This window comes from Pinus tabuliformis, chromosome 6 (assembly GCF_031772625.1).
Source record: "Pinus tabuliformis cultivar Carrire ecotype Pingquan chromosome 6, CPIR1, whole genome shotgun sequence".
In the NCBI taxonomy this organism is placed as follows: Eukaryota; Viridiplantae; Streptophyta; class Pinopsida; order Pinales; family Pinaceae; genus Pinus; species Pinus tabuliformis.
Window position 1 is genome coordinate 1,091,111,079 of NC_142292.1, and position 23,651 is coordinate 1,091,134,729.

The window sequence follows — 23,651 nt, forward strand, 5'->3', positions numbered from 1 at the left end:
GATTGGCCTCAACCTAAGACCTTGAAGAGCTTGAGAGGATTATTGGGTCTCACGGGCTACTATCGCAAATTTGTCTGCAATTATGGTCGCATTGCGAAACCCCTCACTCAACTCCTCAAGAAAAATTCATTCCTTTGGAATGATGAAGCACAACAGGCCTTTACAGCTCTCAAAAATGCCATGTGTTCCACTTCAGTCTTAGCACTACTCGACTTCACCAAATATTTTGTCGTTGAATGTGATGCTTCGGGTACGGGTATTGGGGCGGTCTTAATGCAGGAAGGTCGACCCTTGGCCTTCACAAGCCAACAACTTAGTGGGAAGAATCTGGGACAATCTACCTATGAGAAGGAAATGATGGCCATCTTACATGCAGTGGATACATGGCGACCTTACTTATTGGGGCGACGTTTCCAAATCCGCACAGACCATCACAGTCTTAAATATTTTTTGGAGCAACGCCTATCCTCACCACAACAAAATAAATGGCTCGCCAAAATGCTGGGATATGATTATGAGATCATTTACAAGAAAGGGCGTGAAAATATTGTAGTAGATGCATTATCTCGCCAATTTGAGGAGGAAAGTACCCTGCTCGCAATTTCCCATCCCATTCCAGAATGGATTGAAGAGGCTTGTAGGGAATGGTTTTCACATCCCTGGCTCTCCCAACTCATTACTCAATTGCAGGCGGATCCAAATCCACCAAGGGCTACTTGTGGCAAGATGAGATTCTTCGCTACAAGGACAGAGTCGTAATATCACCAACATCCACCCTCAAAAGCCGCATTTTGGCGGAGTTGCACTCATCCCCCACTGCAGGACATTCAGGCTTTCAGAAGACGTATGCTCGCACTAGAAGATCATTTTTTGGACAGGCATGAAGGACATTCTTACTTTTGTAGCGGAATGCGATGTCTGTTAGCGCCACAAAGGGGACACAGTCAAAGCATCAGGCACACTACAACCATTGCCCATCCCGGCATCAATATGGAAGGAGGTTTCTATGGATTTCATTATAGGGCTTCCAAAGTCAGGAAACAAGTCAATCATCATGGTGGTTGTGGACCAACTTTCTAAGTATGCTCATTTTTGCTCCCTACCCCACCCTTTTACACCGACTTTGGTCGCTCAATCTTTCATGGATTAGATCTTCAAATTGCATGGCATGCCCACTTCTATCGTGTCTGATCGTGACCCGATCTTCACCAGTAATTTTTGGCAGGAACTCTTCAGGCTACAAGGTACCCAACTAAAACTCAGTACTTCCTATCATCCACAAACGGATGGTCAAACTGAAGCACTCAACAAATGTCTGGAAACTTATCTTAGGTGTTTCACTTCAGAAAAGCAACATCTTTGGGTTAGTGGTTACCTCTAACTGAATGGTGGTATAACACCAACTATCATGCCACCACCAAAGTGACTCCATATGAAGCAGTTTATGGTCAACTCCCTCCTTCCCCTACTTCTTATATCAAGGGGTGCTCAAAGGTACAAGCAGTGGATCAACTCCTACAGAACCGCACAACCATGCTCACCCATCTTAGAGAGAATCTTCATCAAGCTCAAACCTGCATGAAGCAACAGGTAGATCAACATCGCTCAGAATGCCAATTTCAAGAAGGGGATCAGGTATTTTTGAGGCTGCAACCAAATAAGCAAACATCACTCAAAGACAAGGGTTGTCAGAAATTATCTCCAAAATTCTACGGGCCGTATCGAGTACTTGAGTGCATTGGAGAAGTGGCCTACAAGCTAGCTTTGCCACCCATTGGAAAAATCCATCCAGTTTTCCATGTCTCATGCCTCAAGAAAGTGATTGGGAACAATTGCAGAATTCAAACCAGTCTACCTGAATTGGATGAAGAAGGGTCAATCTGGCTCCAACCTGAACAGGTCCTCGACACACGAGAATAGCACCTGCGTGGCCGCATGATCAAGGAAGTCCTCGTCAAGTGGAAAGACACCTCTCCGGAAGATCCAACCTGGGAACCAGCCACTATTCTTCGGCAGTTTCCGCAGCTTCAGCCTTGAGGACAAGGCTATTCTTAAGTGGGAGGGCATGTTAGGGTCCCACCCTAACCCCCTTATTTATGTATTAGGATCGAGTCGTAGTTATAGTTAAGTAAAGAGTCAATAAAGCCCATATTAATAATTGTAAGTGGTTAACCCGCATTTAATGACGGGACCACAGTTAGTTGCAAATGGGCCATGGTATTAGATAGATGGTATTAATAAGAACCATGGTATTGCATGTATGAGTCATATATAAATGATAGAGACTCCCTGCGAGGAGCATTGTGTCTTATTTTGTAATCGAGCTCTGCTGTATTGGAGGTTGCCCCCTCGAAGAGGCAAGTGAACATTGCTTTCTGAATAATAAAATACCTGCTGTTATTTCTCACTGTTCTATGTTCTGGGTATATTTCTGCGCATATTTGGTATTCTTGTATCGTCTTGCAGGTTAAGAGCATAACAGAAATTAGGTCTCTGCAGAACCATTTGTCGGCCTTCGGATCCGCTTGAGATCTGCCTTGATTTGTGCTCGATCCTCCACATATTTGAGGCTGATCCTTTTTCGTATCCGCAGATTGAAAATTCAGAACCGTGGATCGAGCCTGCGCTGTTCTAGATTTTTAGGATAGGCCAAGGATCCGCACGAGACATGGTTCCAACCTTGGATCCTTTATGGGGGGGAGGATCGTGCAACACTTATTAGGAGGCAGCCACTCAACAGGTGTGGAGAGATACCATGGTGGAGTATGCCTCCATCATGAAGAATGATGTTTGGGAGGCGGTGCCGAAGCTAGAAGGAAAATATTTGGTGGGCTCTCATTAGGTCTACATGATCAAGCATGGGGCTGATGGGAACATCAAGAAGTATAATGCAAGATTCGTGGCAAAGGGGTTCTCACAGGTAGAGGGGATTGATTATGACGAGACCTTTGCCCTAGTGGCCAGATATTTGCTTGTCAGGGCTATTGTAGCTCAGATGGGTGGAAGATCCACCAGACAAATGTCAAAACAACATTCCTTAATGGGGTTGTTGAGGAGGAGATTTATATTGAGCAGCTGGAGGGGTTTTAGACATGTAGTAGGGATACTCACATTTGTAGACTCAAGAGAGCCTTGTATGGGCTCAAATAGGCTTTAAGGGCAAGGTATGTTCGCACTGACAGTTACCTTCAAGGATTGGGCTTTACCAAGAGTGAAGTGGACCCCAACATCTACTACATTGTTATTGGAGGTGAGCCTCTTATTCTAGTGTTATATGTGGACGATTTCATTTTGACTGGTGCAGATAACCTCATCTAGGAGTGCAAGAGAAATCTTGCAGGCAAGTTTGAGATGAAGGATATGGGGTTGATGCACAATTTCCTTGGGTTGGAGGTTTAGCAGGGTGATGGAGAGATGTTCTTGGGGCAGGGCAACTACGCCTTGAAGATTTTGAGGAGATTTCACATGTAGGATTGCATGCCCATGCATATTGTCTTGAGGGCTTCACGATGCAGATTGGGCAGGGATCTCTACAGACATGAAGAGCACATCGGGATGCACACTCAGTGTTGGATCAATAGCTATTTCTTTGTTCAACCGGAAGTAGAGATCAGTTGCATTGAGCTTAGCCGAGATAGAGTAAGTGGCTGCCATTTTGGTAGGGTGTGAAGCTATTTGGTTGAGGAAGCTTTTCACGAGCTTGTTTGGGATAAAATTGAAGGCCACCGTGATCCACTATGACAATCAGAGCTGCATCAAGCTCTTTGAGAATCTAGTGTTTCACGATCGCTCAAAGCACATCGACATACGCTATCATAACATTAGGGATATTGTTTAGAGAGGTATAGTTATACTCCAGTAGATACCGATAGAGGAGCAGACAACAAACATTATGACCAAGGCTCTACCAGGGAGAAAATTTCTTTACGTGAGAGAGAAGTTGGGTGTAGGGTAGAACACCTTCCTCTCTAAGAGGGAGTTTTGATTGGAGTAGAGAAGAAGGGTTCTGCTTGCTTAGGTGCTAAGGCTAGCAGAGTGACCCAAAAGACATCGAATTTAGTAGAATATTAATTTATTTACCTATTTCCTAAAGTTGGACTTACAAAAAATTTAAAAATCCTAGGTTAACTTATGATTTAATCTCATCCCGTCATCGCGATCTAATCTTAGCCATTGATAGTGAAGGAGGGGCTTAGGTCGAAATTATAAGAGGAAATAGAGCAAGTGGCCAGTGAGTTGAGCACAAGCAGTGTGTCAGATCAATGAAGGGAGATTAGGGATTCAGTAAATTTTGGTGTGTTTGCGACCAAGAAGGAGATTGAGTGAGGTCCGAGCTACTCTTATAGCCTTAGCGCAATGATTCCACTCGCATGTGTGCACAAGAAAGGAGATTTGCTTGTCCTACAACTCACGTGTCTGCAGATAGGTAGATCTACGCAACCCTTTGGCAAATCGAGCGTGTAGTAGGGAGATTGATTTATCTTGGAAGCAAATCAGTTGTATTCCTGTGGTGAAAGGGAAGTTTTCCCTTACTGTAAATTTTCTGAATATTGTTGATTTGGAGTAGCATCGGATGTGCTCTAGCCATGAAATTTGGTGGAGAGGTTGGGGCACATGAGATCTCCAATACTCAGAAAGGGTTTGGGCAGATTCTAAACGGATCAAGAGATATTAAAATAATTAATATTTTTAATGGAGTCCCTAAGTCTAAACTTAGGGAAAATAAAATATTAATGTGTATTAATATGAATCTGTGTTAGAATGGTCTAGAAGACATGGATCAAGCCAGATCTAATCTTAGTCATTGATTAGGGACTTAATCTCGACCGTTGATATGTCAACAGGAAAAGTATAAGAGGAGGCTTGAGGGTCACTTGGAGAATACACCAGAGTGATCAGTGATTCTATTCTCTGGAGCATGGTTTGCTAAGAGAGATAGAATCAGTGATTGGGGAGCAACTGAGGGGCATTGAGTACAGAGAGATAGAGAGGCAGAGATAGTGCCGGGATAGCAACAGAGCAACCAGAAAGAGAGACGTAGGAGTAGCCAGTGCTCACATAGGGCCATGCAGAGGCAGCTAAGTGCTGTGCAGAGCACCAGAGGGGCTAGCGTCGCTGATGTAGAGGCTCAGAGAGCTGACGCAGGCCAAGATAGGCTGACGCAGTGCGAACGCTGGGCTAGGAGAGGCTGACGTAGTCCAGATTGGGCAGACGCTGGGGTTTTTGGGGTAGATTAGTGCTGAGTAGCTGCCAAAAGTATTATCCGGGGTTTCAGCCAGTAGATTTGTCTGGAAACCAAGAGGTATTACTGCTAAGGAAATTCTCTGTTGGGTAGGCCAGTTTTGGCACCCAGATTGTACTCTTAGTCGTTGATTAGGGACTTAATCTCGGCCGTTGATATGTCAACAGGAAAAGTATAAGAGGAGGCTTGAGGGTCACTTGGAGAATACACCAGAGTGATCAGTCATTCTATTCTCTAGAGCAGGGTTTGCTAAGAGAGATAGAATCAGTGATCGGGAGAGCAACTGAGGGGCATTGAGTACAGAGAGATAGAGAGGTAGAGATAGTGCCAGGATAGTAGTAGAGCAGCCAGAGAGAGAGAGACGTAGGAGCAGCCAGTGCTCACATAGGACTACGCAGAGGCAGCTAAGTGCTGCACAGAGCACTAGAGGGGCTAGCCTAGCTGATGCAGAGGCTCAGAGAGCTAACGCAGGCCAAGATAGGCTGACACAGTGCCAACGCTGGGCTAGGAGAGGCTGACGCAGTCCAAATTGGGAAGACACTCGGGTTTCTGGGGTATATTGGTGCTGAGTAGCTGCCAGTGGTATTATCCGGGGTTTCAGCCAGTAGATTTGTCTGGAAATCGAGAGGTATCACTGCTAAGGAAATTCTTTGTTCGTTAGGCCAGTTTCGACACCCAGATTGTACTCTGATATTGCTTAATAAGAAAACCCTCAGATAGCTGCACTGGTTTTCCCACATAGGGTTTTTTCGGGGACATTAGTCCAAAAATAATGGTGTCATATGGTATGTTTGTTCTTGTTTCTTTTAGTTGTTGATCTGTGATATGTTGAGCATGCACTAGTGTTTATTTTTAGTATTTACATTGTAAATAACTTGTTAAAGAAAAATAACAAGTAGGTAGGAATAAATCAAAAAAAGTGCATGAAGGATTTCTAAACTATGTAAACTTAGAAACTTCAACAATAATAGGCAGCTCAGGTTGGTGCCTGCATTTCTTAGGGGACTGATGTCTCCTTATGGTTGGTTCCAATAAATCATTTCAAGGTCGTGTCTGCATTTTTCAGGGGATTGGTGTCTCCTTTTGGTTGGTTCCAGTAAATAATTCTAGAGGGTTGATGCCTCCTTCTAGTTGGTGCCAATAAATCAATGTAACAATAGGTTGGTCCCTACAAAACATATAATAATTAAAGAAGTTTTCATGCATATGTAGTGTGTTCTTATGTTGCCAATATGTTAAACAATGTATATGCATTGGAGAGTTTTGATTGGTTTAAATTAGCCATTATACTGAGTCTGTAACAACCCATTAATAAAATTTTGGACCTTAAAATTTTATAAATATATATCTATGTATTAAACTTTATAAAGTATGTGGTTAAAACCTTATAATATGAATTTATAAATTATATTAATTAATTTTATATCATACATAATTTAAATATTATAAAATATACTTATATCATATATAGTTTAAACATTATGAAATATACTTTACATCATATAGTATTTAAATGTTATAATATATATATACCTTAAAGCTTTATAGCATGTATAATATAAACGTTATACATTATGTTATTAAAACTTTATAAACATCATGATGAAAGTTATAAAGGTATCAGTTTGAAAACGTATAACGTATGCTGAAGTGTGATATTCATAAATGTCGGCTGCCCTAAAAATCACCTTATCCCAGCCATTAATAAAGTCGAGGAATCAGCTGAACATTGATTGCTAAACGCAGAAGTCAGTGGAAAATATCCGAGAACCTTGAATGCAAGAAAGGCGGTGGCTGCAAGTGGGAGGGCGGCCACCGCCAGACCAGGGGTTAAATAGAAGGGTCTGAACCTGAAGAAAGGGGGGAAAAAACCAGAGAATTAAGGATTCATCAGCAGGAAACCAGGAGAAGTAACTTTGCAGTGGAAGAGTCTTGAGTGATCTGAGTTCTGGGCACGGAGGGACAGAGAGCCTCTGTGGAGAGCTTCTCTGGATTGAGCAACCAGGTTGCTCATTCTGGTAGGGTGGTATTGGCCATCCCGAAATTGGATCAAATCAGTCAGCAGTTCAGGAGTACCAGTTCAGCAGCGGAATCGGAAGTCAGCCAGCAGCTCAGGTAGGTACAGATTACAGTTTCATACATTACTGTTTTCAAATTTTATGAGTATTTCTTTTTATGGTTGCTGTAATGCGAAATTAGGGCACTACAGAGTCACCCCCTTCCTCTTAGTATAATCATATTTCCAACAATTGGTGTCAAAGCAGGTTCCTTCAATAAGCAGTTAACTACTAAAAGGTAGAACACAAGGGACCATGACTAGCCACAAGGGATCTTCCTCAAGCAAAGCTTTATTGTCTGATGGATCAAATTATGTCTTTTGGAAAGTAAGAATGAGTAACTAAATTATGTCTCTAGGTACTGATGTCTAGCTAGCTATTGAAGATGCGTATCAGGTTCCAGCAACTCCTCCAACTAATGGAAATGGAAAAGTGCTCTATTCAAATAATGCAAAGGAAAAAATTCCATATTATGTAGGTTATTAAACACAGAATTTGTCAAAGTGATGCACTGCAAATCGGCCAAGGAAATTTGGTACAAGATTCAAAGCATATATGAAGGAGATGACAAAGTAAAGAAGGCTAAGTTGCAAACTTATAGAAGTCAGTTCGAAAGTTTGAAAATGGATGAAGATGAAAATGTTGCAACATTATTTCTTCGTATATGTGGGATACTCAACACTATTAGAGGTCTTAGTGAGATGGTTAAGGAATTTGAAGTTTTTCAAAAAATACTAATATCCCTTACCTAAAGATTCAATCCAAAAATTTTAGCTAAGGTGGAATTATCAGATCTTCAAAATTTAAATATGGATGCTCTTCATGGAATTCTCATTACATATGAAATGAGAACAGAGAAAGAGAAGTTAGAATCAAGAGAACCAACATTTAAAGCAACGAAAGAAACAAACAAGTAAAAGATCCATGAAGAGTCTAGTCATGAATTAGACAAAGAGGAACCTCAATTTGTGAGAACGCTTAAAAGGAATACAAGGACCCTACCAACTATGTTGATGCACTCAATAATAGTTTAAAGAGACAACAAAATAATGAATCTTCTTTCATCAAAACAGGGTTGAGTCATTCAGAAAAAGCTACGAGAGATATCAAAAAAAGGAGAAGACAACAACCATGCAAATATGCTAAAAGGCACGAATGCAACTACGAATCAACAACTTTTTTTCCAATGAAAGCGGGAAAAGTAGATTTTGCAGAGTTATTTATTTCATAAAGAAATATACATCCAAGTACCAAACATCTTTTTTATAAATATTTCTACTCATGTAATAACTTTGGTCATAGATCAATTGATTGTAGTGCCTATTCAAGAAATATTATGGAAAAAATGAATTTCCTAAAACTCCAATGAACATTTATTTAATTGTCAAATCTAAAGGTATGTATGAAAGTGGTATTAGAAATATGATTATTTTTCTCCTCTGTTGAATTAAGTTGAATGCTACATATGCAATTACTATGGGCACAAAGTGTGGGATTGTAAAAGTAGTCTAAACAAGTCTCAAAACCAAGGCAAGGAAGAATGTACCCTCAAAAGTCAACATCCAACAAGATGGAAAAAGAAACAAGAGAAGCAAGAAGAGTGTAATCTTATGTTATATGTCCAAAAACAAGAAAAAAATGGTATATTGATAGTAGATCTTCAAGACACATGACAGGAGATCAGAGTAAATTCATTAAATTAAAGGAACAAGACGAAGGCAAAGTGATACTTAGTAATAATGCATCTGTAAGAAAAGTTTGAAAGGCATAGTCAGTTTAGATAATAGAAGAACTAGGGCCCAAAATGTTTTGTATGTGAAAGGATTGAAACATAATCTCTTGAATGTCAGTCAAATGTGTAGATCAAGGGTATGATCTCACATTCAATTCCAAAAAGTGTGAAATTAGAAATGTTGATACAAGAAAGTCGGTGGCATGGGGGGTTTCTAACAGAGTAAACTTAGAAACTTCAACAAATATTACCCTTTTGTTGAAGATAATAAAAGACACACGAAGTTGCAGGTTTTCCTTGGAGTTGGGGTTTTCTGGGTATATCTTGTGTTCGATGTGTTTGTCTTCTGATTTATCTATTTTCCATTGTGAATTTTAAGTTAGAAATTCAGTGTATTTGCAATTTGAATTTCTAGAACAACTGTTGTTTGTATTTCTGGTTTTACACTTAGAAAATTGCGAATCATTTACTTGGTTTTAAGTAAATCTAACAAATTTGTGTGGAAATGATGGGGATAATGAGAAGGTGTGAAAGTTGATTAGATAAATTGAGATTCACCTCTCTTGTATAGAGTTTTAGAGGTTATATTTGCCCAAAATCCTCAACGCAAATGATAGACAAAAATCCTAGAGTCAATACAATGACATTATTATAGTTGAGAGCCTTCCTTCCTAACAATCATAAATAATTTGAGATAATATCATTTCCATGGTACAATAACTTTAGCAACACTTTGATTTTATGCTCTAAGAATAAAATGCATACAAGATTTTAGGCATTCTCAGACTCAATTAAGTTGACTGGTCTGATGCCTTAGTGTATTGACTCAATCTCCAAACTAGCATGGATGATTGGTTTATCACCAAACTTGCTAAGTCTGTACCTACTCAGTTTCCTTCAAGCCACAGTGCTGTTTGGTGGAAAAAGAAATTTTAATAAAAAATAAACCTAAGCTAGAGTTTCCCACGTCTTAATCCCTAAAATCACATTATATAGAGAACCCCCTGCCCCACTTTGCCTCACTCCTCTCTCATTGAGCATTCAAAGTTTTTAGAACAACAATGAAGAATTGTGATTTAGAGTGAGTTTCAGATATGTATTGCACTTGGTGCCTTTTTGATATATTCACCCTCACATGTACACACATGAGCATACTGCACATATTTTGTCTCTAATGGTTTGGAATCTTTAAAATATATTTTTTCATTAAAATTTTAAATAGCTTATGTATCTTTTAAACTGGTCTGATTCCAATTTGAGTCCTATTTGAGTCTGAGTGGACCCTTGGCTAGTTTTCAGTCCAAGTCCCACTTTTAAAATGTTGGTTTCAGGTGCATCAGAGGATTGGTGAAATAAAAGTATACTATTGACACAACTTGTAGTGAAAAATTGTCATTTATTTCTAATAAATGCAAGAGACATCTCCCTGATTAGTGATCCCATTTACGCAACATGTAGCAACGAATTGTCATGTACTGCTAATAAATGCAAGAGATATCTCCCCAGCCTCATGTGCTTCAATCAGTTGTCTTGCGGTGCATAACTTCAGGCCGCTATGACAAGTGTAAAACCGTTAAAACAAAGTAAAGAAAATGTAATACAGCAAAATATGATTCGCTTCAGTGGAAATCATGCCTACAATTTATAACCTTTTATCCTATTTGATGCCAGCCTAAGCTGCATATACCCCAATGATGCAACCTAAGCCGCATATACCCACAGTATGCATATAAAATGCATGTCATATACACGTCCCTGGAATTCTAATGTTCTTGTTTAAATAAACCTTCCCGTAACCAAGGTTTAACTCACTTTAATTAAATGCTTAAGCGAAAGCTATTTAATCATACCTTAATCAGATTACACCCGCGCTTATCAATCATACCATGGTCTTTGGACTTTGGTTAAACTCAACTTAAACCATAATACCTTAACCCCGCTTATTTCTATTATAATTTCTGTATAATAGAAATATTTCATAAACACACTTAAACCTTACCTTTCCACCATTCTTCAAACCTTTTGCACATATATTGATGCTCTCCTTAGCACGCTAAATCTCCGCCGTCGATCTCATTCCTCAATTAGATGGTTATCACGTGACCTGATCGCCAACTAGCTTAGCCGATCTCCACCGTTGATTTGTCTCTTCCGATCTAACGATTATCGCGTCGTTCGCTCGCCAATTAGCCCAGACAATCTCCACCGTTGATCAATCTCGCTCGATCCAATGGCTATCGCGCAATCTCGCGTGAAATTAAGCACGACCGATATCTAATTGAGAGTGTGCAAGAAAAGTGGTTTTCTCTTTCCACTGTGTGCTACGTGTCGGCCGCTAAAGGTAATCGCTTAGAAATTAGAAAGACTGCTTACCACCTTTAGGGCGCGCGAGAAACTGCTTACTCCTTGCGAAGACTTTTCTGTCCTTTGGCTAACATGTGGTGTTAATCTCCGCCATTCATCTTCTAGACTTTATTTGTGTGACTTAATCTTAGCTGTCTATCGCACACAACCTCGTCCGTTAATCTGATTGATCGAACGGTTCCTGTACATTGTTATGTTCTTTTGTTTCATAATGTGTAGTAGCCCATTCGACTTTCTGCCTGTGTATTTGTTCTCGTGTAAACTCGCAACACTCCTCTCGGCACTATGTCTCTCTCAGATTCTTTCCAAATTCCCTGCACACTTATGTTATGCAAATACTCTATCCACACACAATTTATCATTCATCTACTGAATCCACATCACACAAACTCAGAAATCAAGTTATCTGTGTTAATAAACAAACTTTTACACAGGGATTTCTTCCTTGGCCCTTTCCTTTCTCCTGCCCGTAGGCTTACAATCTAATTCTAACTCTAACTAACTGATTGACTAACCGAGTCCTGACTCTATGCCTTTTAGGCTTACATTTATACAAAAGGTTTCGTTAACCAATTCTGGTTGAGATCTGTAATCTGTTGAACTAGATCCTGAATATCTTCTAAGTCCACTTTTGACTTCAGTAATCCTTAAGAAGCCTCTCTAATCCCACAAATCATGAAACCAAGTCCTAATCTAAGACTTACAATTGATTCCCAATCCCCACTAATCACTCAACATCACTCATGTTCTCCTACATTCGAGAGCATTTACAAATATCCTCACAATATCTAATTAATTCCTATTCCAATCACTCAAAACATTAATAATTACATACATAGGAATCCAACTTCCTTGAAAACATAAGACCCCCTAAGTTAACTAGAATATAATGAAACTGCTGAGCTAAATGCTCCTGCATCAGACTTTCAAGGTTAAAATAATCATGGTCTCTTGATTATGCGCTTCCGACCTTTGTCTTCCTGGATCCCATACTTTGTTCTGTAATTTGTCTTTGGTTGTCGCTATTGTTTGTTGCTGTTTTCTAGGTTTCCACACTTTATGTTGCCTTGCCCCACTGGCTATGCTTTTACAATCTGCTGCTATCTTTCTCTTGTTGCTACTTCTTGGCCTTCTTACTGCTGCTTTCTTCGGAGGTACCTTCATCATCAATCTTATTATTCTTTCAATCTCTATGTCCAATTTATCTTTTGATTGATAATTACTTTGCCATTTGTTGTTGTACTCTGTCCACTCATCTTCAAACTGCTGTTTGCTGTCTTCTCTTTGAAGTTGTTGGATTCTTACTACCGCCCTTTCATCCTTACCCTCTTGTTGCTTTCCAAACAACCTCTGTTCAATATTTGTAAATTTACTTTCAAAAAGTAAATTGTCCTCCAATTTCCTTTGTACTTGATTCCCCTCAAATACATCACTATGTTGTTCATCAATTCCAGCATATTCTCTTTCCTCTTCTTTGACAACCCTCAGTAATTGTCCTTCACTTCCTTGACTGATTTTGACAATCAGTTTAACTTCTTCAAGCATGGTATCTTCATGCTTTTCTTTTTCCTCATCAACATGTCTGACCTGGCAACTTCCAGTCTTCTTCAGTTCTAAAATTGACTCTTCAACTTGAAACATGTTTGTCTCATTTTCATCAAATCCTGTAATCATAAAACAATTGTCAGAATTAAAAATATAAGGCCTCATTACCTTTTCCTTCTCTGGCAACATCTCAGTATGCTGCTTCGAGTTTTCCTTCAATTCCTTTGTCAACACATCAGTATGTTGATTTAAACTCTCCTTCATATCACCTATTTCAATGATATCTTTCTGCTTTGGTTCACAATAATGAACTCCTATTGTAATGTCAATTTGCTGAACTTTTATTACCATTTCCTTTTCCTTATGATTGTCATTCATGACAATTTCTTTGTTTTCCTTTTCCAGCAATTTATCCTGAGTATACATCCTCTGCTTTTCCAACATCCTTCTTTGAAAGTCTAATTTTCCATATAACTCAATAATTTCAATTGGAGTAGAATTTGGAAATTTCACACAACTTTCCATACCTTCCTTTGTTATTGACCAATCATCAGATGTCCTTTCACCCTTTGCTAAATTCTTTGCATAAACTTCTTCTTTCTAAACATCTTTCAGTAGATGTTCTTCTTCTTCCTTCAATTCTGTGATTGTCTTTTCTTTGTCTTGAGACAAATCTGCCTCCCCTTCTTCTTCAATACACTTTGCCCTGAGTCTCTCTGTAAACCTTCTTCAAGAGCTATCCTTGCCCTATCATCTGCATTAATATTCTCCTGCCCGTATGCTTACAGTGTAATTCTAACTCTAACTAACTGACTGACTGACCGACTCTTGACTCTATGCCTTTTAGGCTTACATTTATATAAAAGGTTTCGTTAACCAATTCTGTTTCAAATCCGTAATCTGCTGAACTAAATCCTGAATATCTTCTAAGTCCACTTTTGACTCCAGTAATCCCTAAGAATCCTCTCTAACCCCACAAATCATGAAACCAAGTCCCAATCTAAGACTTACAATTGATTCTCAATCCCCACTAATCACTCAACATCACTCATGTTCTCTTACATTCAAGAGCATTTACAAATATCCTCACAATATTTAATTAATTCCTATTCCAATCACTCGAAACATCAATAATCACATACATAGGAATCCAACTTCCTTGAAAACACAAGACCCCCTAAGTTAACTAGAATATAGTGAAATTGCTGAGCTGAATGCTCTTGCATCACTATTTAGGGTATTGAAAGTTACTAGTGTCAGTAACTTCCGGGTTTTCATTTGCTGTAGTGGATTTCATGATCTTGCTATTATAGGCTGTTTTTGAGGTTGATATTGATGCTTAGTTATGTTTTGCAGCAATGAGTATGTTGTGGGATCGGTGTCATGGAGGAAAGAAGTGCATGACAGGAATGGTATTGGTTCATCTTGCATGAGGCCCTTATCATGCTGTAGAAGTTACCAATTGTTGTCAAGTGGCAAGCGTGAAATTTGGACATTACCAGAGCGCCATTATAGTTCATTACGTGAAGAAACAGAAATAAGGCAACTTACTCAAAAGGTGCTCTATGTTCTGTCTTCTGTGGGAAATTTATGGCAATTATTCTTTTGGGCAGTCATAGTACTTGTTTTAGCTTATTTTATGTTTAATTCTGCTTAATTCAGAGTTCCTGATGATCTGGGTTGATGTGCTTGCTTAGTTTCTTTACAAAGAAGTGGTTTTGGAGCAGAAATTTTTAGAGATCTTCAATATCAATGATTTACATTTAATTATTGGATAAATAAGAGGGAATGACTATTCATCTGATGACTTTTTAAGGTTTATGATAAAAAATTGAGAGTTCAATCAGGTGATTAATTTGTTTCTTTGATAAGTCAATTTACTAGACATTGAGGAATTCAATTATAGCTAAAATGGAGTGGGAGATTGAATTGGCAGTAACTTGTGTTTATAACAATAGATTTCCCTTTAGTCTAGGTTTTATGTCTAAACATTTTTCCATAGAAAAAAGTGCAATTTCTATATATAAAAAAGAATGGAGATGGCATTCTTCAGGTGCATACAGCACGGTACATATGTCATAAAGTTTCTCTGAGAGCATTCATAGATATCCTACCATAATTTTACATTTAAAAACAGAAGACAACTGTCGTGTGGCAATGACCTCAATCTGGCCCCTATTTACCCTTTTTTACTATTGACCATCCCCCAGATGAGGTCCAGCAACAACCACCGGTAGTTCAGATTTATGCACGTCTGGATTTTCAAGAGGGGACTGTTCGCTATCGATTTTGAATTTTCAGATTCATGAGATTTCTTAATTCCTCCACCTGGTTCATCATTTAAGACTAGCACATGGGAGGAGGAATCCCTCACCTTCATTTGTTCTTCAAAAGCCTCTGATGTATGATTTGTACTGTCATTCTTTATTTCTGTTCCTTCTTTACTGACTTGCTCATCGTCAAAAGTGGGTAAATATGTTGTACTCTAATCACCTTGATCCTCCGAAAGAGAAGGATTGTATAGCTGCCAGCTCTTAGATTTGAAAAACTGCTCCTTTTTCTTTTTAGGTTGATCTCTTGCTTTTGAAATGTTTCCTGCAAGTGAGCTAAGTAATGACGGCTGGGTCCTCTCCATATCATATTTTAAGAAGCTACCCAGTGTGTTTCTATATCTTTAAACACTGATGGGTGCCAAAGGGAAAGAGGCATATTTGGAAGCCTAACTCAAACCGGCATTTTGGATACCACCATAGTAGTGGGATCAAAATCTGGAAACGATGGCATAACAAAGAGCTCAGCTCTTCTCCAGAACTAATGTCCCTCGAGTATTTCTGGTAATCATCACATGAAAGAAACTGAACAAGAAACTGAACTGCAAAGAAACCATAGAACACAAGATAATCTTGCAATTCTTGGTCATTTAGTATAGATCCACTAGTGCAGATCTGCCGATTTTGGCCAAAACCCATTCAAATGACATTTTACTGCCTCAATTTAAGAGAGAAATAACTCATTTACCTGAGAATGTTTGACCTCCAAAGCTGGCAACTCATCTGTTTTCTCAACAATATATTGGTTGGCATGACCCAAGATTGAACTGTTGTAGGACTAACCCAAGATTGAACTGTTGTAGGACTAACCTTGGAGTTAGAAACATCCTTGTAAGAAACCAGTTTAGAGGTAGACTTCATAGAACAAATAAGTAGATCGTGGAAAGAGAATTACATCACACGAACAACAGGGATACTGGGAATATCCTGCCCAAAAATGCCAAAAAGGTAAGCATATGACCCCGTGCACCAAAAGTATGCCTTGGTAAGCATTTTGAGTTGGTAAGAGTCATGGTTCAAAAGTATGCCTTGCACTTATTAAATTCCCACATTTAAGCATGATTTAGTTGATGTGCACCAGCTGATTAGAGTCCCCTATTTGGTACTACAGGTACTGGTACCCAGGGATTTCTCCACTCACTTATTACAACTTTTCTAAGTGATTAGCTCATTGGGCTAGGTTGAATGGTGGATGTCCCGCACCTGAAGGCATTTGCTAACCAATATAGTGGTGCCACCCAGGTTCGAAACTTGGTTTGCCTGTCTAGTGAGGCTTGTGTGTGGTTGTGCTAAGGTCAAGAGTAGAGTGTGGCTGTGCTAAGGTCAAGAGTATAGTGGTACTCCCACTGATTCAATCCATTGTCTCCTTGGTGACAGGCAGCAGGTCTACCGATTCTCCTTATTAAAAAAAGAAAAGAAAAGGAAAGCATAACTTTTCAAAGTGATTACTGAGTGCACCTCTATTAGAATTTCTGAGTGGCATAAAACCAGACCTATCCTTTGCAAGATTTGAGAGAAGCCAGGCCCTAATTGTACGAGCATTGAAAAAACACAACTTAATTTTTCTATGTGATTACTGAGTGCACCTCTATTAGAATTTCCGAATGGCATAAAACCAGACCTATCCTTTGCAATATTTGAGAGAAGCCAGGCCCAGTTGTACGAGCATTGACTCACTGGTACTTGACTTACTGGTGCTATGCCAGCATCTTAGGAATTAAATTTTCTCTATGGAAGCCAATGTATTCGTGCTGTTTGATTTTCAATGCATGGCATTCTTATCGCATTCACTTTTTACTTTTTTAGAACTCTGTTGTATGATGAGAGTCTCAAATATTATGTTAAGTCCCATCACCGTTTATGGGTTGTGTAATTACCAGATGCCACTATATAATTGAAAAATTAGCTGTATCCTCAAGATGGAAGCCCTTTTTTTTGAATCTTCTTAGTGCCTTGCTCTGTTTGAAATGAGCTTCAATAATGTTTTTGGAGTGCTAAATTATTACTTCAAATCAGTGTACCTCTTTAAAACAAAATAAATTTTCAGCTTCTTATGCATTTGATCCTTTGTTGTCTGTTTAGACACTATCAACGATGAAATCTAACTTCAAGTATGGTCAGAGTGAATTGATCTGTAGGTCCCAACTAGGGTTTCTAATTGCTATTGTTAGCTATTAATTTGTTGCAATTACTTTTGATGTTTCTATGTGAATTCTCCTGGTATTTAGAAGGGGATTGAGCCAAGATGGTTGTTAATTTGTTGCAATTGCTTTTGATGGTCTTAGGTGATTTTTCCTAGTATTTATGTTAAATTATGGTATGTTCTATGCTTAGAGCAGTTTACTTCAATTCTTCTTATTAGCCACTGATTAACAATCACATATACATAAAGAAAGTGCAGATAGAACATTATACAATCGACAGAAAACAAGCCAAGACAAGAGACACAAGATGTGGCGGCTAGCCAGGGACAAACCCCAATGCGGGGAAACTGATCCAGGTGGATGTTGGTGGCCACCCACCTATCCCATTTGGACCCCCACAACTGTCTCTTTCAGTTTTTCTGTTTCCTTAATTATAGCACAGTTTACTATTTTTAGCAGTTTTTTGGGTACTAAACTTCCGGAGCTGTTTTGAGGCCCTAAACGACGTTTTTTGGGAAATCCACCCGCCAGCGATTTTTTGTACTAAAAATCGTCTTTTCCGTCGTAGTCCTCGGAGAGATCTTTCCAACGGGCTATCATGCGCGTCAAACGGAGATAGTACGACCAATTCACGACCCCGGGAAGTTGATGTACCAACTTACCCAAAAACGGGGCCCACAATTTGGCGTTTCATCTTCTAGGGTTAGGTTTTGGAATGTGAAGGGTTTTCCATTGTTTCTCAACAATAAATAGGCCCTCGAGCCTCATTGTAACACAGTTGGAAACAGTGCAGAGGCATGTAGCCGACACATCTCTTCTCAGAGATAAGCTACCATCGCCCTAGCTGGGTTATTTCTATTTGTAAGCATATTTCAGTATTCTCCATTAATGAAATGAAGTATTATTTCCGCTGCATCTCTGTTTTTATGTTTATCGCATCTCTGTATTTATGGTTATCTCTGTAATTTATTGTGTTCCTGCTTAAATCTGGATCAGTGGTATCAGAGCGGTCTGCTTTTTCTCTGTTTTTCTTTGCATGTCCCCAACGAGGTCGGGATATAAGGAGTTAGAGCTTGAATTGGTCGAACCTTTGCAAGACCAGCCTCGCAAATCTCGACGACCTCCCATGGCGGATGAGAAGAAAGACGAGGGGGCAGGAGATCCTATCAGAATCTTGCTCGAAGAAGCCCTTGAGCGGCAAAGGAACGCGATGATGGATAGCTTTGCGCAGATCCTTCAGCGGCTACCCAGAGGCGACGCATCGGCCTCCAACAGCTACTCTGGAAACGCCACACCGTTTAAGGTACAAGTTAATTTTGAAATCCCCATCTTCGAGGGTCAAATAGACGCAGATGCCGTAGACAAATGGTTAAATCTGCTAGGTGGGTATTTTTCTGTTCATGAATTTTCAAGTCGGGAAAAGATTGTTTTCGCTCTTCTCAAAGCAGCCCCCCACGTCAAGGACTGGTGGGAAACATACTGCGAACAGAAGGATGAAAGTACAGGCTCACTGTTTTCAGCCGCACCCACTTGGAATGACTTCCGGGATGCCATCAAGGAGCAGTACTACCCTGTCAAAAGCTATGAGGACAAATACATCAAATGGACCACACTGCGGCAGGGACGAGACCAAGATGTGCCAGAGTTCACAAACATTTTTCATACCCTTCGCACACAATTGGGTATCAAAGATTCTGAGCTGCATCTGGTACTCAAATACCGCGGCTGCCTACACAGATACATCCAGGAAGAGATGGAGTTCTTGAACATCTCCTCACTCGGCACAGCATACCGATATGCTGTCAAAATCGAGCAAAAGTTCAAACAGAAGAAGCGAGACTTTGGATCTGCAAATCCAAAGCCCAAAGGACAAAGCCAAGGCGGGGTGACCCAAGACAACCCGTCGAAGCCGCAAGAAAAGAACAACACCACGAAGTCGAAGAAGGACACAGGAAAGTGGTGTGAGTTCCACAAAAGTCCCACTCATAACACAAGTGAGTGTCGGACCAAGCAGTCGCTGGTGGCCGAGTTGAAGGCTTCCGAATCAGATGCATGTTCAGACTCTGAGTCAGAACCCGACAAGGGGAATGACAAAGGGAAGCAGATCATTGATGCGGATCCCAGGGCCACTGTTGCTACTGCAAAGATCCAGAAAAATGAGCCCGAAGATCCAGAGGAGGGGGAACGTCTTTTCCACTCACAAATGTGGGTGAAGGGTTTGCCGCTGCAATTCATTGTCGACAGTGGCAGCCAAAAGAACCTCATTTCAGCAGAGCTCGTGAAGCGGTTGGGCCTACCAACTACACCACACCCACAGCCGTACAGTACCGGTTGGCTTCATGAAGGACGAGATCTCAAAGTTCGCCAGCAGTGCCGCCTTCCCTACAGCATCAAGCCCTTCACAGACGAGGTATTGTGTGATGTTACACCTCTGGATGTTTGTGATGTACTATTAGGCCAGCCATACTTGTGGAGGCGACATGCTGTGTATGAGTCAAGGCCTCGCGCTGTCATCATTTCTTTGGATAATTCATTATACAGGATACCGGAGGTAGCCCCACCTACCGCCACCTCTTTCATCACTGCTAAGAAAGGCAGCAAGCTCATCTCACAGACTAGGAAATTTATTTTTTGTCTGGTTCGCTCCCAAAGTAAGGGGAAGATCGTTGCTACATCCATGACCCCCGCGAAGGGTTCCTCCACACAACAACAACAGTAGAGGGATACAGTCGTGACCAATGTTGCACGAAGCGGGAGCGAAGCGGAAGCGCGAAGCGGAAGCGCGGAGCGCGGAAGCGTCATTTTCCAAAAATCTAGGGAGCGAAGCGTCCGCGGAAGCGTCTGCTATATATATATATTTTTTTATATTTTTTTGCATTTATACTCAAAACAAACATCCCAAATACCAAATTAATTGTAGAAGACATGAAAACATGCATATTTTTGCATAAATCAAGATAGATATGGCATCCATGATTCCATTGTAGTTACTAGTATGTACAACAATCATCTATATTCTAGCTATTACAAACATACATCAAATTTTGAAGCATATTATAAAACATAAAACATTTAAGCATATTATAAAACATAAAACATAGAGCATATTATGATTTATCTAGCAAGTGAGCAACTGTCAACATTTGTCATGTCCAAAATTCAAATAATAATGTTTACAAAATATGTCACTTGGTCACCGCCAAGCCAAAAAGGTTCAAAATTCAAATTCACAAGTCTACAAGTCTAATGAGTAATCTATGACAAAAAGAAGTAGATTGTGAATATATCTACTAATCTCTCCTCCTTCCACCACGAATAGAACGTGATGGCGGGCCTCCACGTGGTGGCAATGAAGAAGATGGTCCCTGTGTAAGTCGTGGCACTGGAACTGATGAAGAAGAACCTCCTCTAGTAGAAACCAAGGGACCAGATGGGGGTGGGGGTGGTGGCATATCAACACCCGTGTCATCATCCTAGAATCGCTCAAAAAATTCATGCAAACAAAAAACACTAGTTAACAAAAAAATTAAAAACATGAATTCTTTATAAGGGAAAATTGGAAAATTCATACCACAATGGACATACCTGGATAAGAGAATCCTCTAATTGCTCTAGTCGCAACACTCCATCCTCCAAATTGGGCTCCTCTGGATTCTTGTCCCAAGTCAACAAGTCTTTATTAGACTTTGCATCTTCACAGTAATGGGACAACAATCGCAAGTTGTAATGAACATAAACCAAGCTCTCTGCCCGGTCTAAATTCAACCTGTTCCTTTTAACACTGTGGATGAAAGAATAAGAGCTCCAACACCTCTCTGCAGAAGAAGTGTTTACCACCTGTGATAGCACCCGCAATGCCAAACTCTGTAGAAGTGGAGTAGGCCCTCCATGCATGTTCCACCACTCAAGAGCAGAAAAATTCTCTCGATCTTGAATTGCATGCATGCTCGAAAATGGACCAGTGCTGCTCGTATAGTTGCTCACGTGTCTCCGTACCAATGCAGCCTCCTCCTCATCAGGGATTAATCTACTCAATGCAGCCATATATTTTTCGTGAACCTCTTTATCTTGGTGTGGTCTTCTCCTGACTCCCCCCCCAGGTGTTGGTTTTGAAAGCCATGATGGATGATAGTATTTAGGTGTCAAAACATATGCTAATGCATGCAATGGAACATTTAGGCTATCCCATCGTTTTACCACCTCTTCACGAATATATTTGTACAAGGTGGTATCTCTAGGCTCAACAATGTCTTTAATCTGCCCCAACATGCTATCCATTTGCTCATACACCTCCCCAATTACTGGTCGATCTGAATCTGCAAACTTGATCATGTAATAAATTGGTTTGGTGAATTGCAAAACATATTTAACCTGTGACCAAAAGTAACTGTCAAGAACAATGTCCTTGACTTCATTAGCACCATCTGTGTCATTGTTAATTTCATCCCATGTTTCAGCACACACCAGATTAGTTAAAGCTTGTCTCACCCTCACTAGCCGCCTAAAGGTGAGCTAATAACTAGCAAATCTTGTCTTTGCAATTTTAAGCAATTGCAACTTGGAGTAAGTGCCATAGAAGTAGTTTACCCTTGTATGCCCTGTGATGAATTTAATGAGCTGCTTCCCTTTCCTGTAAACCTCAGCAATCCACCCACAATCTTTGTGTTTCACAATATCATGCATCAAAAGGTTCAATGTGTGAACCAGGCACCCAGACCAAAAGATGTGTGGATGAGTACGCTCAATAATTTTTCCTGCTAACTTACAATTTGCTGCATTATCTGTGATCACTTGAATCACATTATTCGGACCAACATCTTTGATTGATTTCAATAGGAGATCTGCAATGTTTTGTGCAGTTGCACTGATGGAGGAGGAGTCATGAGATGCAATAAATACTGCACCACTAGAAGAAACACCAAGAACATTTATCAAATGTTGGTTTCTAATATTTGTCCACCCATCTGATACAATGGATACCCCATAATCCACCCACTCATGTGTAAAACGTGTCAAAGCTCTTTGAACCTTAGCTTTTTCTCTTTCTAATAACACTGTTCTAGCTTTCTCATAGTTGGGGGCCTTGTATCCTTTTGGGGCTTCATTGATGGCCTTTACCATGTCTTGCCAATAGGGAGAGCGAAGCACATTGAATGGTACACCGCAAGCACAAAGAAAACGGACTATCTTTCCATCCACATCATCCCTCCCAGTAACATTAAGGAAATCCCCTATTGTTTTTCTACCTCCAGAGGTTGCAAAAGTACCATGAGGAGATGGGCAACTACCAAATTTAGAGGTTGCACTTGATTCAGAATGAGTTTTTTGTTTCTTGTTTTTTCCTTGTGCAGCCATCTCTAATTTGATGTATTTTTGTCTTTGTTCACTTGAAATGTTTGGGCAAATGTTTACCCCCACGGAACCCTTTCTTTCATCACTGTCTAGCACCCCACAAAGATGCCTCCTCAGACGGGTATATGAACCCGTATATGGTTTTCCTCCATGACAACCATGAGGGCACATCCATTTGTAAGATCCACCACCCTTTCCCCCTTCAAGTTTGGTCACAAAGGTCCACAAGGGATTTGATGTACCTTTCCCATCTTGTGCTTCAGTGTCCTCTTCAAGTTCATCCCCTTCCTCTTCAAACCCTTCCTCCTCATCATACATTGGGTCACTACTATTAGGACCAAGTTCATCCCCTTCCTCTTCCCCTCTATTCCTCACCCTTGCCATCATTAAAACCAAGAGTGGAATGATACATAGAAGCCAAAAGAACACCATCTTGGAATATGGATATAGGTGGTGGACAACCTGTAAATAAAGGAGCAAGTAGAAACAATGGGAAAGAGTAGGAGAGGGAGGAGAAAAATACAATTTTTTTTTCAAAAAAACAAGGGAGTTTGGGGTTTGAACTTACCTCTTTAGCTCTTGTAGATGAAGTCCTCCAAGCTCTTGCTCCAAGCTCCTCCTCCTTCTCCTAGCTCCTCCTCCTTCTCCTAGCTCCTCCTTCTTCACTCCTCCAAGCTCTCCTCTCTTCTCCTCTCCTTTCCTCTCTTCTCTTCTCCTCTCCTCTCTTCTCTTCTCCAACTCTCATAAACTCAAAGTGAGAAAATGAGAAGAGAATGGGGGCTTTATTCTTTTCTAAAGTCACCCTAGACTCACCCTAAACCAACCTAACCCACCCCCTCATGCTAGTTAAGACTCAAGTTAAAACAAATTAAAAAAAAATCAAGT

At 40.1% G+C, this 23,651-nt stretch overlaps 1 protein-coding gene across 1 annotated transcript in view; it reads left to right on the forward strand.

Annotated features, from left to right (window-relative positions):
• Positions 1-23,651, forward strand: part of LOC149262709 (hydroxymethylglutaryl-CoA lyase, mitochondrial-like) — a 182,098-nt gene that overhangs the window by 83,540 nt on the left and 74,907 nt on the right. Inside the window, exon 3 of the mRNA XM_089381551.1 lies at positions 14,297-14,498. Within this exon, the coding sequence (XP_089237677.1) occupies positions 14,297-14,498 (202 nt within the window). The remainder of the gene's footprint in view (positions 1-14,296; positions 14,499-23,651) is intronic.